This window comes from Gymnodraco acuticeps, unplaced genomic scaffold (genome assembly GCF_902827175.1).
Source record: "Gymnodraco acuticeps unplaced genomic scaffold, fGymAcu1.1, whole genome shotgun sequence".
Lineage (NCBI taxonomy): Eukaryota > Metazoa > Chordata > Actinopteri > Perciformes > Bathydraconidae > Gymnodraco > Gymnodraco acuticeps.
The window spans coordinates 3,287,934-3,306,354 of record NW_022990021.1 but is presented as its reverse complement, the minus strand read 5'-3'; the positions used below and the strand labels follow the sequence as shown (position 1 = coordinate 3,306,354).

Sequence of the window (18,421 nt, the reverse complement as noted above, 5' to 3'; positions counted from 1 at the left end):
TGTTTTTGCAAGGGCTGAATCTGTGAGAAGTCTTCTTCGCTGCTTTTGTGGCAGACTACAGCGCCACCTACAGGCCTGGCATATATACTACAGCGTCTCCAGCGCTTTCGAATGGCAATGGCCGTGGCTGTCTCCTCCTGATAGTTGGAGAGTTGCCCATATAGGCGGAGCTCCTCGTTTCTGACGTCAGAGATATTTCAAATCTGTATCAGATCCGTTGCAGCCCCGTTTTTAGAGATTTGGGTATGGAGGAAAAGAGAGAGGGTTGTGTTTTCTGACACTTGGTGAGTTTCCTGACACACCGGGAACACATATTCATGTATAAAAGACGTACAAAAGTGCATTTTGCATGATAGGTCCCCTTTAAGTTTTTGATGAAGACTAATGCATACATTAGTTTTTTTTTTTTACTCAAGTATTTTTTTATATCTAGTTACTGTAACTCTTCATTAGCCTCCTTGAGAAGGTTGTGAGAGATTGTGGTAGTAATTGTTTTGTTGAATTGCTGTTGGAACTTTGGACAGAGCAGTCTAGTCATAGCTTCATGATTTCAGGCCTTATGCTAAGCTAACATCCCTCCTCAAGCTTCAGATTTAGCATAAAGACATGAGTCCCTTTTTAGAAAAGAGGAAATTAATACAGTTATTAAAATAACACCTCTTTCAAAATAAGCAACAGTTCTTGTATGTCATAAAACATCTTCAAACTATTTTAAGTACAATTTGAACATTAATAAGCAGTGTAAAAATGACCCCTTAAATGGGAACACCCCCAAATAAAATATTTTATACCCCATCCTCCCACCATGACAGGGCACAATGGCTTTTATCCTGCCTTTAATGCCCGTAACGCGGCGGTACGGTAATGGCGGCCCTCTAACTAGATCTATCTGAGAGCTGTAATTGATTGGCTGATTGATGGGGGAGAGAACGCTCAGGGGGGAGGGTAGAGAGGTCGCAAAAATGCCTTTGGCCATCAGGAAATGATGACATTACCACCACCACAAGGATGACCCAGTGACCGCTAACGTGAGCTCTAATGGTAGAGTGGGAGTTAAAATGTCACACTTAGATTATCAGAGTTTATCACATCAAAATCAGCTTCTCCAGAGCCTTTTAGATTGCACTGATGTGAAAATAAACTACAAATCGAATTCTAACAACATCATTCGTCTGCTAAGAGAAACTAGAGAACGAGATTACGAGGACGGTCCGAGGCCTAAGTGCCTTTAAAAACGTCTCACAAATCTGTCCTCCGCTCGCCCGTTTACAGATCATTCTAAGAATAGGGCCGTTTTCTGAAAGCTAGATGATGTAATCACTTTTTTAGTTCATCTCTACCCCCAACCAGTTCCCACCAACCCACACTGAAACGTATTACTGTAGGGTCAGAAGGGGTGCTTTCTGAAGATGAAAGAGATGGAGTGTGAGCCAGAAAACCAGCAAACCTCCGGCAAGGAAGAGAGGAAGGGGGGAGGGAAGAACATCAGACATAGTGTAAGAACAGAAGCAGAATAACTAATGGAGTGTGCACAAATCTGATGAGGTAGCAGATCTAAAAGTCGAGAAAAATACCCCAAATATCTGGAACACTCACCTTGACACCATGGCCGACGTCATCCAATACATTGTAGTCAACAGGCTTCCTGATGTACCTGACAGGCCGCTCCATATTAGCCGGCGCTATGATCTTATGGGTCCTCGACGTGTTCTTGTTGGTGGTCAGGATCCCGATCTCCCGCCTGGCCACTTTCTCTTTATGGATGTCCACCGTCTGTAAATGACAGCGAAGACAGAAGATGTGATCGATGGTACGGCACAACAAGGTCCTCTGGGATTCAATATACTCGTCATACAGCATCTTAAGAAGATTTAATTTAATCGTGAGGCTGTGCTTTTCATCACCGAGGTCGTAATCTTTTTACAACAGCCATTGCCCCGGACACTAATAAAATCGATTGTGGTAAATGGCAGAGCCTGAAACCAATAATGGATGAAGCATGTGTTTCTGAACATATATTTGTGACCTCAAAAAAGAATTGATGAGATGAGTTTATTGACTACTGAATCTAGATTGTAGAAGACATTTGACGGAAAGGAACCCTGCCTTCAAACATCAAAATGCATTGTGTATTAAACTCATATCCTCCCAGATGTCTATTATTAGAAAAGGACTCTTTCATCTCCCTTTTTTCAAAATGCTAGGGCCAAATTGTGATGCATTATTTATACTCCTCGAAAGCACAGTGTTTTCTTACTGAAATTGCACCAATGTTCCATTAATTAGCCAGTCCCCTTTATAAAAATGAATTACTTTAATAAATATGCATTAGAAAACCTTGAACACTACTGGCTCAGAATAATAATATCAACGTGTTACTGAATTCTAAAAGTTGGGTTTTGATCATAAATTATCCTGTTTACGGCTCAAAGATGTAAAGTTTCTAAGCGTAAGCCCAGGAGCTGCTGCCCTTCCTCTGAGAGATGAAAGGCTGCAATGTCTGCTGAGGGCAGACCAGTAAAACGATGGTCTCTCAGGGGGGAAGGAGTCAGCGACCAGAGCCAACAGAGGAGTCCTTTCATGCCACAGGGATCTGGAGCAGCACTGAGCTCTGTTTCTGTTTCACTGTATAGCCTTCAAGTATTACTCAGTCCAGAGCGAGGGGAATCAACAACACTGGTGGATTTATGCGTTGTCCAGCAGTACAGTCCTCTCTGGACAATATCAAGTCTAATTTTAAACTGTGACATTAATGGTATAGTAGGCCTGAGAGCAGACAAGCTCTAGTGCAGTGGTTCTCAACTGGTCAGGCCTCTGGACTAGGGCTGAACGATTAATCGATTTTAAATCGAAATCGCGATTTGTAATGATGCGATTATCAAATCGCAAAGCCTGCGATTTTTTGTTCCTTTTTTTTTTTTTTTTTTTTTCTTCTTGTGTGTCAGTCATCCACACCAATCAGAAGTGCTGTGCTCCACATGTACCAGCCATTGTTAATCAATCAGAAGTGGCCCATGATAGAAGGTGATAGACAGATTGATCCTATCACCTGCCAAGTATTTTTGAAAGTGCCTGCCCTTTCCAATTGGCTTCCAATGGAGCTTTCCTAGATGGTTTGGTGAAACAAACCATCTGAGTCAGGTTAGTAATGCTCCATCACATGTTTTACATCTATTACAGGGTGAATCTTAAACTGAAGCTTGACTTTAAAGCAACCTAACGGAAGTTTCATGTAAGTTTAGTTCTTTCACTCGTAGCTCGGGCTGCGGGGGTGCTATAGACGGAGTTATGGCCGCATTTTACAATACATTTCCGTTGGGTCGCTTAAAAATAAATATCGCAATTTGAATCGCAATCGCAATATTTGTCAGAAAAATCGCCATTACATTTTTTCCCAAAATCGTGCAGCCTTACTCTGGACCCACTTTTTCCTTAGTCAATAGATCGCGACCTGAAATTTCGAACCACTCAAATCTATTCAACAAAAAAATTGTGCTGTAATATATACGCTTTGCAGCATACAATATTAATTAAAGTGAAGTACAGTGTATATATTCCTTATATCCCTTCACAAAACTAAAGTATGCTTTTAATTAAGGTTTAATGAGATGATGGAATCAAAGCTGAACTGTATAACACAAAAAGGCACATGTGCTGAAAACCCAACCCCAGAAGGGGGGTCTGGGGGGATTCTCCCCCAGGAGATTTTTAGAAATACTAACATATAAACTACGCATTCTGGTACACTCTGAGAGGAAAATAAATAAATCTTTTTCTACCCGACATATTAATAATATTTTATGCCATTGTTTGTTTTTCACTTTGCTCTGACAGCTTGCTGCTCCACACAGAGAGAAGAGTAAAGAGGAGATAGTCTGTATAAATTACTTTAAATTGTGGGTAAGGGACCGTAGATAGCCCCCATTGTTCTGTGACCTGTCAATCATCAGACCGGGGGTCATATTTCATTACGTGTTCATTTGTATCTGAAGTTGTACCCATGGATGTATAAAGAATAGTTCTACCGCAAAGTTATTCTCCGTGGGGACTTCCGGCAACAATCTTGATTCTGATTGGCCAGAAGACTCGAAAAAACATCAGCAAATATGTTTTATTAAGAAGATGATCACTACGTGACAGAAGTTTTCAAAACCGTTTATGGTCTCCGGTACTTCCAGTCCAACGCCTACTGCATGCACAACGTTAGGAAATCGGGCCTTCAAAATAAAAGTTTGAAAAAACAAATTTTTTTTCTTCACTCCCATCTCGAAACGAGTTCGCGACCCACTATTGGGTCGCGACCCACCAGTTGAGAACCACTGCTATAGTGTATATTTTAAAAAAAATGATTTGCCGATTTGAATTCTTACAAGAATATTACAAAGTGGATTGTTAAAAATTACAGAAAAAAAGAAGATCAATATTTCACAACAGGCAAAGTTGCTAATACATAATTGCTCCCAAAGAGATTTCCCATACAAACGGGAAACATCTGTTCTTTTCCAATGCCCTGTTGTGTCCGTTTGAATTAAGAGGGATGACAGAGCGCTGACTTCCGTCATGTTTTTTTTAACCTGAGCTGCCAGAATACAAGAGGCTCTTAATATAAAAAGAGTGCAGTGATAAAGTTTTCAAATGAGGCGAACAAACCAATGCACACATTTTCAATTTTAGCAGCATGTGAAACTAGAGTGCAAGTCCTCCACTGTGAGTGAATTTGAGATATTCATTTGATTCCACAGTTAAGAGATAATTCCCAAACTGCCATGAATCATGATGCTCTGAAAACAGCCCAAATCTCATCGGAGATTTTGTTTCCATTTGCAGGGTAGTAATGCTGATTGTAGGTCTGTTTTTACTTCCAAATCTTAGCTTTAACCTCAGTTCACCTCATTGTGACCCCAAAACAAACACATCTTTGGAGACATTTTTAATTAATCAATAGGACCACGATATCACAAGAAATTATGGGGAAGAAGCGGTTTTCTGACAAAACTCAAAAAGAGGAAACAAACCAATAAAACCAACTCCTCCTCCACAAAAGAGCGTTTTTTTTATCAAATATATATGCAAATTCTGTAGCTTAACTTAGTAAGCATCTGGTCTTGGCTGAACACACTCCCCTTATCAGAGAGAAACATGTGGACAAACATCATCGCAGCTGGCATAGGAGGGAAGTGAGAAGGCAACATGGTGTGAGTTAATCTCCTTCCTGTATGACGAGAAAATAACCCTGCTGTAACAGTACATGGTGATGATATAAGTGTTCTCAGAAGGGTGTATTTGACACCACCCAACGAGCGGTTGCACCCTGTCAAGAGCTCTGCTGACCGTTGCCCAAAGAACGTTAAGTAGATCTGACAAAAATGTAAAGGTCTGACCCAATGGGGAGCTCCAATGGCAACTTCATAGTTCATTTCTTCCCTAAACAGCTTCTTCTTGACTTCAACTGGCACTAAACGGTGTTTACTTGATCCCAATGGTCCATCGGTTTGGTGGAAAGAGACTGAACTCAGAAGCTAAACTAAGAGGTGGATGATTCACATGTTTTCAACCACTGTCAACCATATGTCTGAAGCCTGTGGGTGTTTTTCCAGAACATTGGAGTAGTTTGGCTCTGGTGTTTGGCTTATCCATCAACTAGAGGCTTTTAGGATTTAAAGGGTCTCTCTTCATGATTCTTTTTCATGTTTTACTCATTGGCAACTCTTCCTTCCACTCAATTCTTCTTCTGAATCCTTTGTCTTCTCTCACTCAATATACATTTCACTTCCCCCCCCCCCACACCCAGAGAAGAGTCACCCATCAATACAACTAGGGTTAGGATCTAGGTCATATATCGCTGCCAACACCATTATCATCATCCACACGCTCTAGCCAGACGAATCCAGCCGATTACTTTGTACAGAAAGAGTTCTTCCCTTTTTGGGATACAAGTGAGTCAGCACAGTGGTTGCCACAATGACAGATCCTTGTTGTGTTGCTAGGAGCAACCAAAGCCTAAATATGTGTGATTAATTTCTTCTTTATCCAGATTTTTGCCATTTTGGTTACCCCTGCACTTGGACATGTTTTCCAGCTCTAAAAATGGGACACATTAGTCAGCTAATGTGATAGTTTGGGCTTCAACACCTAAGAATCTGATGTGATATCGTGTCACTCCAGAATACATTGCCACGTTTGACAGGCTGAGCAGTCTAGGAGAGAGGATCTAGTTTTGTAAAACTAGGTTGGTTTGCCTTTAAATTCAATGCATCCTGACTGACTGGATGAAGCATTTCAAAATGGCAATCTAGAAAGGGCCACGCTGAAAAAATAACATTTTTGAAGAAGGGAGCTTTAACATTTTAAGGCTGAACTCTTTATAACCTAGTAAACGTACGTATACGTTGATATAAAGTGCATAAAAGTAATTCAAAAATAACCTTTATTGTCGTCCATCAACAGCAGGTGTGTCCTGAACAATGACTCTTCCTCCATTGTGTATTGTTCTCTGTGTGTTTGTTGGCTCTCGTTTGACTGAAAGCTTGGACAATAAAAACGATAAAATGGAGATAAGAGTGCAGGTAATTTATTTGTATTGACACAATTCTTTGTGTACAGCTTTTTAGACCTATGGAAGTGAATGATAGATCTGAAAAGTGAAATTAGATTTCTTCCGCGGTGAACTTATTTGACCTATCTTCCTCATACTGATTTAAAACTGCTTGATCAGGAGGTGTGTTGGTTTGGTTTTTGGGAATAGGGTCAAACGTGGACATCTCTCAGTCTAGTGGAACAGCCAATTGATGCACCAGGAAGGGAATTTTGAAGATAATGTAACATGACAACTCCCCACCAGACGAACAGGATCATGTAAGAGGAGAATTAAAAAAAAGGGGAAAAAACATGTCTGTAGACTTCGATATGGAATTGCCGGTTTCACATCAACAACAAAAAGAAACAGCTTTTTCAGCGCTTTGGCAGATTGGCCTCGGGGTGATATGCTCAATAAAATGCCAGCTATGCACAAACGCATAGACAAACAAAAGCTGCACAGCATGCATAGGCGTAGTAGGGCGCTTACACACTTCATGTGGGAAATAGTACTAATAAACAATCACACCCAACATACAAATGTGTCTGTGTACATGTGTGGCTAGCCTGACCAGACCAATGTGCCAATGGTTAATGATAGAGTTCAACTGCAAATGATTATAAGACATGTTTTGCCAAACTCATAGCAAGGAATTTTCTTGCTGCTCCTCTGAGATACCACACAACACTGAAAAGTAATCACGCTGTCCAAGGATGTTAGGACATGGACTTGTTTTACTGGCGTGTAATTTCATAAACCAGAACTACACATAATGATGAAATAAGACATGCCACAAGGTCTTATTAAAAGGCCATTCCTGGCTGACAGCTAAAATAATCTTGTTTTACAGCAGTTCAGGAATTAGAAATCCTTGGGATTACGAGAAGATAATAACTATGAAGCACACGTCTGTTAAACACATTTGAACTCCAGTATCAGGCTTACTGTGCAAGAGGATTTATCTCAATGGTTGGAGGCGCCAACAGGTGAAGACAGGCTGATGAGGACATGAACGTTTCTCCTTCCGATATTTTACAGGAAACAGTTGACTCTGGAAAGCTCTGCTTCACGCTCACACTATAAATTACCAACGCTCACCCAAGAGAGCAGATTTGAAGGATTTGTTATGCTCAGTGTGTTCCAGGCGTTATTTCATTATGAAGTACTGAAAGTGCTGAAGTGTGCTTTTTCTGCTGCGCCCGCTTTTTCTCAACCTGCCTGTTGGCTTCAGCTAAAAACAATAATCTGTGTTGCCTGAAATAACTTCCTTTAGAGAAGGATCCTTAACAGGTTGTTTTTGATGAATACAGAAACCTAGACACTTTAAGAGCCTGGAAATGTGATTATCTGTCCGTGTCATTAAGACATTGCGGGGTTTGGTTGCATCAATATGTCCTGAAATTACTGTTGGTGGAGTTGTGACGATTTAATCTAGGTTAAAAGGACAATCAAATCAATTGTAGAACTTCACACTGTTGGTACCAACAATAGTGGGCCTGCTCAGATTTATTGTGATAATTGTTCATCCCATGACCCCGCAGGTAGATCTGTGGACAGTCCAAACCCCAGAAGCCACTGCTGTAAGGCACCTAGATTTGAACCAGTACATTTCCAGTCGCCTGGTTTCATTCTTGAGCCTGTCGGCTTCTGTAGCTCCAAGTCTTTTGTGTCTCACTGTGTTTGGCATGATTTGTCGAAACAGAACAATCCCACACTCCAAACCTTGCATGAAGCCAAGCTAACGCCTCTTTGTCTGGTCTGTTTCTCAGTGTGAGTACAGCCAGCACATCTGAAGCCTGTCATCTGTGAAGTCAAACTGTTGTCCGAAGGCCCTTCGGTGGGGCTGTTTGTATGATCAGTTAGAGCATCACATAGCATGACGGGGCTTCCATACACACTCGGAGCCAAAATGGGAGGTCTCGTTTGGCAGCTTTTTGTTAAACATCCCTGAACAGATTTGTCTGGTAATTAATCGTGTGTAGTAGGATAAAGCCAAAAGCGGAGGTTGTGAGAGGATTTTAATTGTGAAACCTTGGAGGGATTTTCTATCCCAGCTGGGAAAACGAAGAGCCAGTACAGTGTGCCAAGGTCGACACTTTGTTTGCTAACACAGCACATATGGAAACACCTCGCCTGACTTTTGCCAATCTAACTTTTGGGCTGCGGCCAAACATCATTCTGACTGAGCTATGAAGTTTACATACAAGCTGAGCGTGAGCCTACATAATGCCCCCACTTATGGCGCATTTCCACTACAACGCGGAGCGCGGTTTAAGCGTGCCGTGCCCGGCCCGTTTTTGGTTGCGTTTCCAAAATCGAGGTTCTTTCCGGCCAACAACCGGGCTGAGTATGCTAAACTAGTGAGAGAATCGCTGGCAACTACAACAAAATGAACATATTTTACCGTGATTTAAATTGTAATACACGTTTCAAAATGATGCCGAAGTAACAACATACTGATACCGGTTAGTAAAAACCATGAATTAATGCTTTGACAAGTCTGCAGACAAGACGGCAGGCAAAAATCCTTTTCAAATGCGTGTTTTCTGAATGGAGATCAAGCTAAGCTAACGTTGTATATGCTCCGACCATCCACACTTACAACAACGGCCTATACAGACATAAATAAACCAGCGACTGTATTCGCCATGACACAGACAGTCTGTGGTTTGTACTCGTTTAACTTTTGTCTAGTTTCTGAACAGATATGAAGAGCTGTGAGCTCTGAGGGCTAACAGCTAACGGCTGATGTTGGTTTTGTGTTTCGCATTGAAGATGACGTCACGGCTCCGCCTACACTGCGTTACTATAGTTACTACCCCAGTTCCTAAACTGTAATGGAAACGCAGCATAAAGTGAGCCTGGCCTACCAAGGCCTAACTACAGTATACCGTACTAAGCCGTGCGAGGCCCTGCAGTGGAAATGCGCCATTAGATTCAGAGAACAAAAAAAGACAACAAACACCAACAGCTAAAACTCAACAGATTGTGACTTCAATAAGGGGAGATTGGTTTCCATGTCAGCCCTGTTTATACAGAGATGTCAAATAATTGCTTAGATCAGGGGTGCCCAACCAGTCGATCGCGATCGACCGGTCGATCGCGGGGAGATTCCCAGTCGATCGCGATATGTGTCTGAAAATAGAACAACAATATTCTGTTTTATCGTTAATGTCCTATAACATAATCTTCCTGTGCCAGAATAATGCACTTGAACGCATCAAAGCTTTGTGATTGGCCGGCGTGACCCCATGTGTCGGGGCGTGGCTGGTGAGCAGTGGGCACTATTTCGCTGACGTTGTCCGTGTCAACAGGAGTGCCAGTCCGCACACACACAAGACCGCAATTATGGCAGAAGCAAAAAAGCCCAACATATATAATTTTTACTCCGAGTGGGAGGATGATTATTTTTGTATCTATTCCAATTCAAAGTCCATCTGTCTCATCTGCAATGCGAGCGTGGCTTTATCGAAGAAGGGTAATTTAGGAGCGGCATTTACGACGGAATTCCCTCCTAATTCTGCCCTACGCTCCCAAAAGGTGAGGGACCTGAAAGGACAGCTAAATGCACAGCAGTCCATTTTCACCAGGCCCAACAACAAGAGCAAGGCTGCTACCATAGCATCTTATCGTGTCAGTCACGTTCTTGCGAAACACATGAAGTCTTTCCAGGCTGAAATGACTGAGGGGGCTGTTCAAAAATCCTAGGGGGCGACTTTTTTTTCACAACAACGAAAAATACTGGCAATGTAATGAATTGACACACCAAGTTGTTTTCATTCTCACTGCTCTACAATCTCTTTGCTTCTTTATTTGTATTCCGGATTGACCCCTCTCATTCTGTTCTTTTCCTCTGATCTTTAATAATAGATAGTACATTATTAGATGCCTGCACTTTGTTAGTCACGTTAACAGACTAACATTGATTTCCTCAATTTATAAATGGACAGGCTCTGTAATTATACCATAACCTTTTCTCCTCTATCCCTTAACTCGTCTTCCTATACAGATTTATTTACTTACTATCTACTTTAGTCATGTCAGGATTAAAGACAAATTAATCTGGTTGATTTTTTATTTTCAGGATTGAATGTTCAAACCAAGACCTAAAACCTGGCATTCCATAAGAAAGTGACTAATATATAAACCAAATGTAATATTGGATCAAATACAACACCAAATGGACAGACACAGATTAAAAATCCGTCACTAGATGTCGCTCATTGTACCAATATGGTTTATATAAACAACATATTATTATTATAGTAAAAGGGCTCGCTTTGGCAAAATCCTGATCCATACAGGCAGCCCTAAATAATAACAGGTAAGCATCATGTGTGGTGCTATCTGTAGTTGTCTTATTTGTTGTCGATTTCATCTTGTTTTCACAGAGCTGTGGAAATGAATTTCCCCCTGGGGACAATAAATCTAATCTAAACTAATTTAATATTCAATCCCACACTTGGCGATTGAGAACATACATTCGTAATTTACCTCGTTTAAATCACTTTTGTTCTAATACTATGGATTTAGTTGACACTACTAGCCGACTTTCTTTTGTCCAATATTTTGCGGGAAGGTACATTGAATTAGAAGCTTCTTATTATACATCCATGGGTAGAAGAAGAAGAAGTAGAGGTAGAAGAAGAAGAAGTAGAGGTAGAAGAAGAAGAAGTAGAGGTAGAAGAAGAAGAAGTAGAGGTAGAGGTAGAAGAAGAATAAGTAGAGGAAGAAGAAGAAGTAGAGGTAGAAGAAGAAGAAGTAGAGGAAGAAGAAGAAGTAGAGGAAGAAGAAGAAGTAGAGGTAGAAGAATAATTAGTATTAGAAAAAGAAATACACTAACGCTACAAACAGGCACAACACTGTTACTCTGTTTTTACTGACATGTAACATTTTATTTCACCTTGCTCTATATTTTTTAACGCACATTCCGAAAATGGGGACTTTGCCCGGAAAACAGGGACGTTTTGGTCCCCCATCCGACTGTGTTTACAGCTAAGCACACATGCTAACATTAATTAAGACTACAAGCTCACTTGGGGTTGAGGCTTGTTTACACGTTGCTTGACTGCCTGCCCACATATCTGATCTAAATATAGTAACGTGTGTTGGGGAAAATAATTATTTAAAGTTATTTAATAATTGTGACATTTATTTAACTTTTCGATGGCTGAATGATGCTCAAAGTGAGGGGGCAAATAAAACAACTTAGGGGGCAATGCCCCCTTTTGCCCCCTCGTGGCGCCAGGCCCGAGTCTTTCAAAGACGGCGAAGTTGTGAAAGAAGCATTCCTGGAGGCTGCCGACGCGCTTTTTGGGGACAGTAAAAATAACAGTAGCATTTCAACAGGTTTTTGATATAATAAAAACTTAAGTTAGATACCGTTATTAATCAGCTGTAAGTTTTTGTTTGTTTGAACTTATTAATTATAATTATTGTACAAAATGGTATAAGATAAAGGTTATAGTCTATTATCAATTCAGGTTAAGTTAAGAAACTAGTGTTGCTTGCATCCTATTTAAAAAAAAGGCATTTATTTGTATACTCTACTAAATGCAACAAAAAAAGTGTTTGATTCTATTAATTTTGTCTTTTTTATTGCACTTTGGCAGCAGATTCCTGACTGGCAACTTTAAAAGTAGCTCTCTGTTCAAAAAAGGTTGGGCACTCCTGGCTTAGATTATTCTTAAAAAGGGAGGAACTGCAGAACAGAGGTGTAATGATTAGATCTAATTGCAGAGTGTTGTTAAGGGGGAAGGAATGCACTGGTAATGATGATGATGCTCTGCAGTAGGGAGGGGGTGGGGGGGTGAAGGGGAGAGCAAGAGAGGAAGTTACCACAGAGCAGAGGAGCTGATGATTCACTGAACATCAGTCATTTCACATTTAACCTCTATTCACGCAGGACAGAGAGCATGTGCTAGCACACTTCATATTTAGGGCGTGACACCTCACAATGAAACACACAGCAAGCTAATGCAGCAACAATGTTTAGGGGTATACCCATGGATGCTTAATCAAATGGAGATTAGACAGATGAATCAACACCTTATGTAACTTTTAGAAATGATTTATTTTGTCTATCTGACATTTGATGTTTTCAAATAAGAATGTGCTGTTTGTCCTCTGGTTTTTGGACTGTTTTGGTGATATAACACGAGTGACATAAGCCGTTTCTGTCTTAGGGGGAATTTTGATTGGCCTTGCTCTCTGTTTTGTGACATTTAAAGTCTAAACAATTTTGGGATTAATTAAAAAAACAGCTATCAACAGATTACAATTATTGTTTTGCTGCAGGGATAGTGTGTGAGTAAACATTTTCTAATAGCGGAGGCGCTTTAACCTACACATGTGTGGCATTCTTATCCAAAAAAATTCCTAGAATCAAAACAATTATAATTACTATTTTAAAAAATAGTCAGGTATTTCTATTGAGTTTTCCCGGTTTAAAGAAAAAACTGAAATTATAAAAATAAATGTAAATATTATTTATCAAACTGCTACAATTTTAATAATGGATTAACAATTACACCTGCCATCCAAAAATGGCAACCATTCTCTGGTTTAGGCTAAACAAATGTTATTTTTTTTTTCTGTTTTACGTAATTTTAAACTATGAATATCGTTTTGGTACGGACAAAACCAGCAAACAAAACGTTTCGAAGATGTCAAAATGGGCTCTCAAAAGATTTGTATTTTATTTAAATCTTTTAGATCCAAACATGCAAATTATTACATAAAAAAACAACAACATTGACATAAATAATGAAAATAACCTACATTTAAATTATTTATTTATTTTTAATGAAGAATGATATAATGAAAAATCATGTGAAACTTTTTTAAATCATAACTTCCTTTATCAGTCCCATATTTTCATAAAATCTGAATAACTACTGCCCGGAGGCAATGGACCACACAAAGATTCTAACACAAACACACACACACTCACATCGCAAACAAACACTGAAAACGGAAAGAGGCATTCTAGAGTAAGTATACATATTCAACAGTGAAAGAAAATACAGACAAACTCTGCATTTCAGAGCCAGGCAAGTGGGAGAGACCACCAGGAGAGGCAGGAGAGAGACCAAAATACACAGGCACCAGTGGGATCAGCAGGAAACACAAGGCACGCACACACACATCGCACACTCTCTCACAGAGACCTATAAGGCTTCATTTCCTGTTTGGATGAGTGCCATTCTTCCTCGACGGGAGGTCAAAATGCCACCACTGCAGCACACAATTCGAAGTCGTTGCGTGCGTATACACACACACACACACACACACACACACACACACACACACACACACACACACACACACACACACACACACACACACACACACACACACACACACACACACACACACACACACACACACACACACACACACACACACACACACACACACACACACACACACACACACACACACACACACACACACACACACACACACACACACACACACAGAGAGAGAGAGTGTACCGCCATGCAACTGTACAGCCCGGGAATGAGGACTGGAATGAAAAATAGCCAAAACAATGAAGTGCATGCCCCGCTGAGATCATAAATAAAACGCGGGCTGACACATGTGATTGGATAAGAATAATGTGTAACTGTAGTAACAGCGTCACAGTGAAGCGCACAGCTGTGGGAACTAACTGGGTGTGTACAGTAGATTTGTCAGCCTGTTGTGCTGCTTCATCACTCTGCTCAGTCACTGGGTTCAAAACACACACTGGCCACAAACAAAAATGAGTACTGGCTATTTAACATGACTGTTAACACAGCTCTTCTGTCAAAATATGGGGATATAAAGTGTATTTTCTACAACCACATATATCAAAAAATCTGTTTTTGTTATCGTCACATGGACAGCAGTGTTCTTTAGACAGTCATACTTTAATTTTCACTTGATTAATCAACAAGTTTTCAATTTGTCGTTTCTAAAAAGTAAAAAAAGGTCACATTTCTTCACATTAAAATAAATGTTTGCATGACACCAATACTATAGAAAAACAATTGTTGCCTTAGACTGACTCCGTACTTCCTTCCTGCTAAAATTCCACATTAAAAAAAAAGATACAAATATCTTATCTGTTATTATTTATAGCTCAGCATGTGTGTGGGCGTATCACTATTTCGAGGTCAGAGGTCTTTGTGCTGAATTTGTCAGTAATTGTTTAATTTGTTTTCGTTATCGCATCGACTCATAAAGACAAGCATACACCAAGGATGTAACCTTATACCATGGCATCATTTGCTGGAGGGCAACTTATAATTGTTAGTGGCCACACTTTTAGAGGAACATATCGGTTTGTTTTAATTCCAGGTTTGCTCAGAATGCCATAGTTAAACAAAGAGTGAGCTCTACATTGGGTATTGTGCTGAACCATGAGCTGAATGTATTTGTTTACCCATAGCATGCCAAAAGAAACAATATGCATTTATATTGCGGTTCCCTCTGTTTTTCCTGAACCATTTCAGTTGAAATATATCCCCAAGTTTCCTAAAATAAAGTTGCTTGTATTCCATTGTTATGACTCATTCTCCACACCAACGATCCCTCAATGAAATGCCACAGGCTCTGAAACTATGACTCACTATTAGGGCTGCATGATTTTGGGAAAAAAAATCTAATTGCGATTTTTCTGACAAATATTGCGATTCGAATTGCGATATTTTTTTTAAGCGACCCAACGGAAGTTTATTGTAAAATGCGGCCATAACTCCGGCTAGGAAGGTCGTATCAACGTACTACCGTCTCTAGCACCCCCGCAGCCCAAGTGAAAAAACTAAACTTACATGAAACTTCCGTTGGGTTGCTTTAAAGTCAAGCTTCAGTTTAAGATTCACCCTGTAATAGAAACATGTGATGGAGCATTACTAACCTGACCCAGATGGTTTGTTTCACCAAACCATCTAAAGCAGTGGTTCTCAACTGGTGGGTCGTGGACCCGTTAGGAGTGGATGTGTGAGTGAAGAAAAAAAAAAGAAAAAGATTAATTTAATTAATTTCTTTGGGGGAAAAAGTCAAACTTTTATTTTGAAGGCCCGATTTTCTAACACTGTGCATGCAGTCGGCGTTGGACTGGAAGTACCGGAGACCATAAACGGTTTTGAAAACTTCTGTCACACGAGTGATCATCTTCTCAATTAAATATCTTTGCTGATGTTTTTTCGAGTCTTCTGGCCAATCAGAATCAAGATTGTTGCCGGAAGTCCCCACGGAGAATAACTTTGCGGTAGAACTCTTCTTTATACATCCATGGGTACAACTTCAGATAAAAATGAACACATAATGAAATATGACCCCCGGTCTGATGACTGACAGGTCACAGAACAATGGGAGCTATCTCCCCTTACCCACAATTTAAAGTAAGTCACACAGACTCTCTCCTCTTCTCGCAGCAAGATGTCAGAACAAAGTGAAAAACAAACAATGGCATCAAATATTATTAACATGTCGGGTAGTAATAGATTTATTTATTTTCTTCTCAGTGTACCAGAATGCATAGTTTATGTTAGTATTTCTAAAAATCTCCTGGGGGAGAATCCCCCCAGACCCCCTGCTGGGGTTGGGTTTACAGCATGTGTGCCTTTTTATATAGTTCAGCTTTGATTCCATCATCTCATTAAACCTTTTTTAAAAGCATACTTTAGTTCTGTGAAGGGATATAAGGGATATATGCACTGTACTTCACTTTTCTTAATATTGTATGCTGAAAAGCGTATATTACAGCACGATTTTTTGTTGAATAGATTTGAGTGCTTCAAAATGTTGGGTCGCGATGTATTGACCAAGTAAAAAGTGGGTCCCGAGGCCTGACAAGTTGAGAACCACTGGTCTAAGGCTCCATTGGAAGCCATTTGGAAAGGGTAGGCACTTTCAGAAGCACTTGGCAGGTGATTGGATCATCATCACCTTCTATCATGGGCTACTTCTGATTGATTAACAATGGCTGGTACATGTGGTACACAGCACTTCTGATTGGTGTGGATGACTGAGACACAAGAAAAAAAGTTGTAAAAAAAAAAAAAAGTTAAAAAAATCGCATCATTTAAAATCGCGATTTCGATTTAAAATCGATTAATCGTTCAGCTCTACTCACTATCACTTTTTTTCATGGCATTAATGACAAGTTCAGATTTTAATTTGTGTGTGAATGTATACCTTTGGGTTCAAATGTCTATTTCTAAAAGGATGTGGTGCAGATCAGATTTAAGAGAATAACTAATGCATTAAACTTCAGATCTTTGTCTGTGGAGAAAATATGAAAATCAGGATACGGAACTGCAGCATGACTTGGGTTGACTGTGAATTCCCAACACACGCAAACCCTTTTCTTCTTTCTTCCCTTTCTATTTGGGGTATCACAGAGGGGTTTTCAATGCGAGGCATTTTGTTCCGCCGGACACACAAAGCGCTCCCTGTTCGCAGTCTCTTAGCAGCCACTTCACACGCAGCACAAGGTGGAAGCCGCGCAAGCGACTCTATTTAACCATGAGCCCTTCCGCCTCAATACTGCGCAGAGACCCCGGCTTGTGAAAGGGAATGACAGCAGGGTAGGTTATGCAGAAACAAATACCTGTCAACACACACACACACAAATACTTGAGCATCTGTTACTACTGCGCACACAGACACAAGCACACATATTTTATTATTTTGCCATACTGCAGCCTGACACTGCCATCCACTGAATATCAATAAGTGTTTAGGTAAAGATACGACTTTAATTAACATATCCAAACACATCTGAAATGACTAAATGTCAAAAATAAAGTTTAACCAGTTGCAGAAAACAAGGAACCAGTAGCCAAAAGTCACATAAAGTCACATAGGTTGGACATCTCAGTACTACAAATTGGCATCATTGGGTTCTATAAAAAAAAGTTTTGAGTACATTTGTAAATAGTTCACATTTAAATAGCTGAAGAATGGAATCATTGGTTGCAGCATTACAGGTGTTTGAATGCAGTTTGTTTTTAACTCTGCAGTTGAGGAAGTGAGTTTAAAGGTGGGGTAGGTCATTTTGGAGAAACCAGCTCGAGTACGCTAGAATTTGAAAATACACAGCCGGAAATAAATCTGCCACTTCCTTACAGAGCCCCTCTTCCAACACACACGAACGCGCACATGACCAATGAGGGCACGAGATAAGTTTGTGCGCAGATGGAAGGCTGACAGGCAAGTAGGCCATCCAGTTACTTTAGCCAGGCCGACTCAGATGATTGGTCGTGCTTTTTCCAGTACTACGGCTTCCACAGATGACATTTTTTTATGGATTTTTTTGTCAAAGCACTGAAGATATTCATTGCTATCGGGATGTTAAGAGCATTCTATGCAATATAACAAAAAGTGTATCTCGAGCCGGTTTCTCAAACTTACAAACCCCACCTTTAATTGCTAAAGATTCTAATTATGACTTTCAAAATTGTGCATCGTATTTGTTCCTTTTTTTTAATGTATTACAGTACAGTACAAGGAAACCAGTTCCAGTTGGAGAGATGCCATAACCAAGCTGACACACCCTGACCAGAGTTAAGCCCTCCCAACTGTGGGCACATCGACAGAAACGGCCCTGACGCCAGGCTACGTCTCACCACACACTGACTGACACGCTAATGTCAGAGAGCATCCCATCTTCAGGCGAGCGTCAAAAACTGAACACAATGACAAAAATAGAAACAGCTAGTATGACTGTACTATAGTCTTGTACATTCTGCGGCGTGTTAATCATTGGTGTCTTGAGTCATAATGTTTCATTGGTATACACCTGAGAAAACACTGTTCCACTGTTAAAACGACAGATATCCCACGAGCTGCAGA

At 40.3% G+C, this 18,421-nt stretch overlaps 1 protein-coding gene across 10 annotated transcripts in view; it reads right to left on the bottom strand.

The window, feature by feature from the left end:
- Nucleotides 1-18,421, bottom strand: part of abi1a (abl-interactor 1a) — a 55,659-nt gene that overhangs the window by 21,666 nt on the left and 15,572 nt on the right. For all 10 annotated transcript variants that reach the window (XM_034213966.1, XM_034213968.1, XM_034213967.1 and 7 more), the window contains exon 3: nucleotides 1,597-1,773. In XM_034213966.1, coding sequence (XP_034069857.1) covers nucleotides 1,597-1,773 — 177 coding nt within the window. The remainder of the gene's footprint in view (nucleotides 1-1,596; nucleotides 1,774-18,421) is intronic.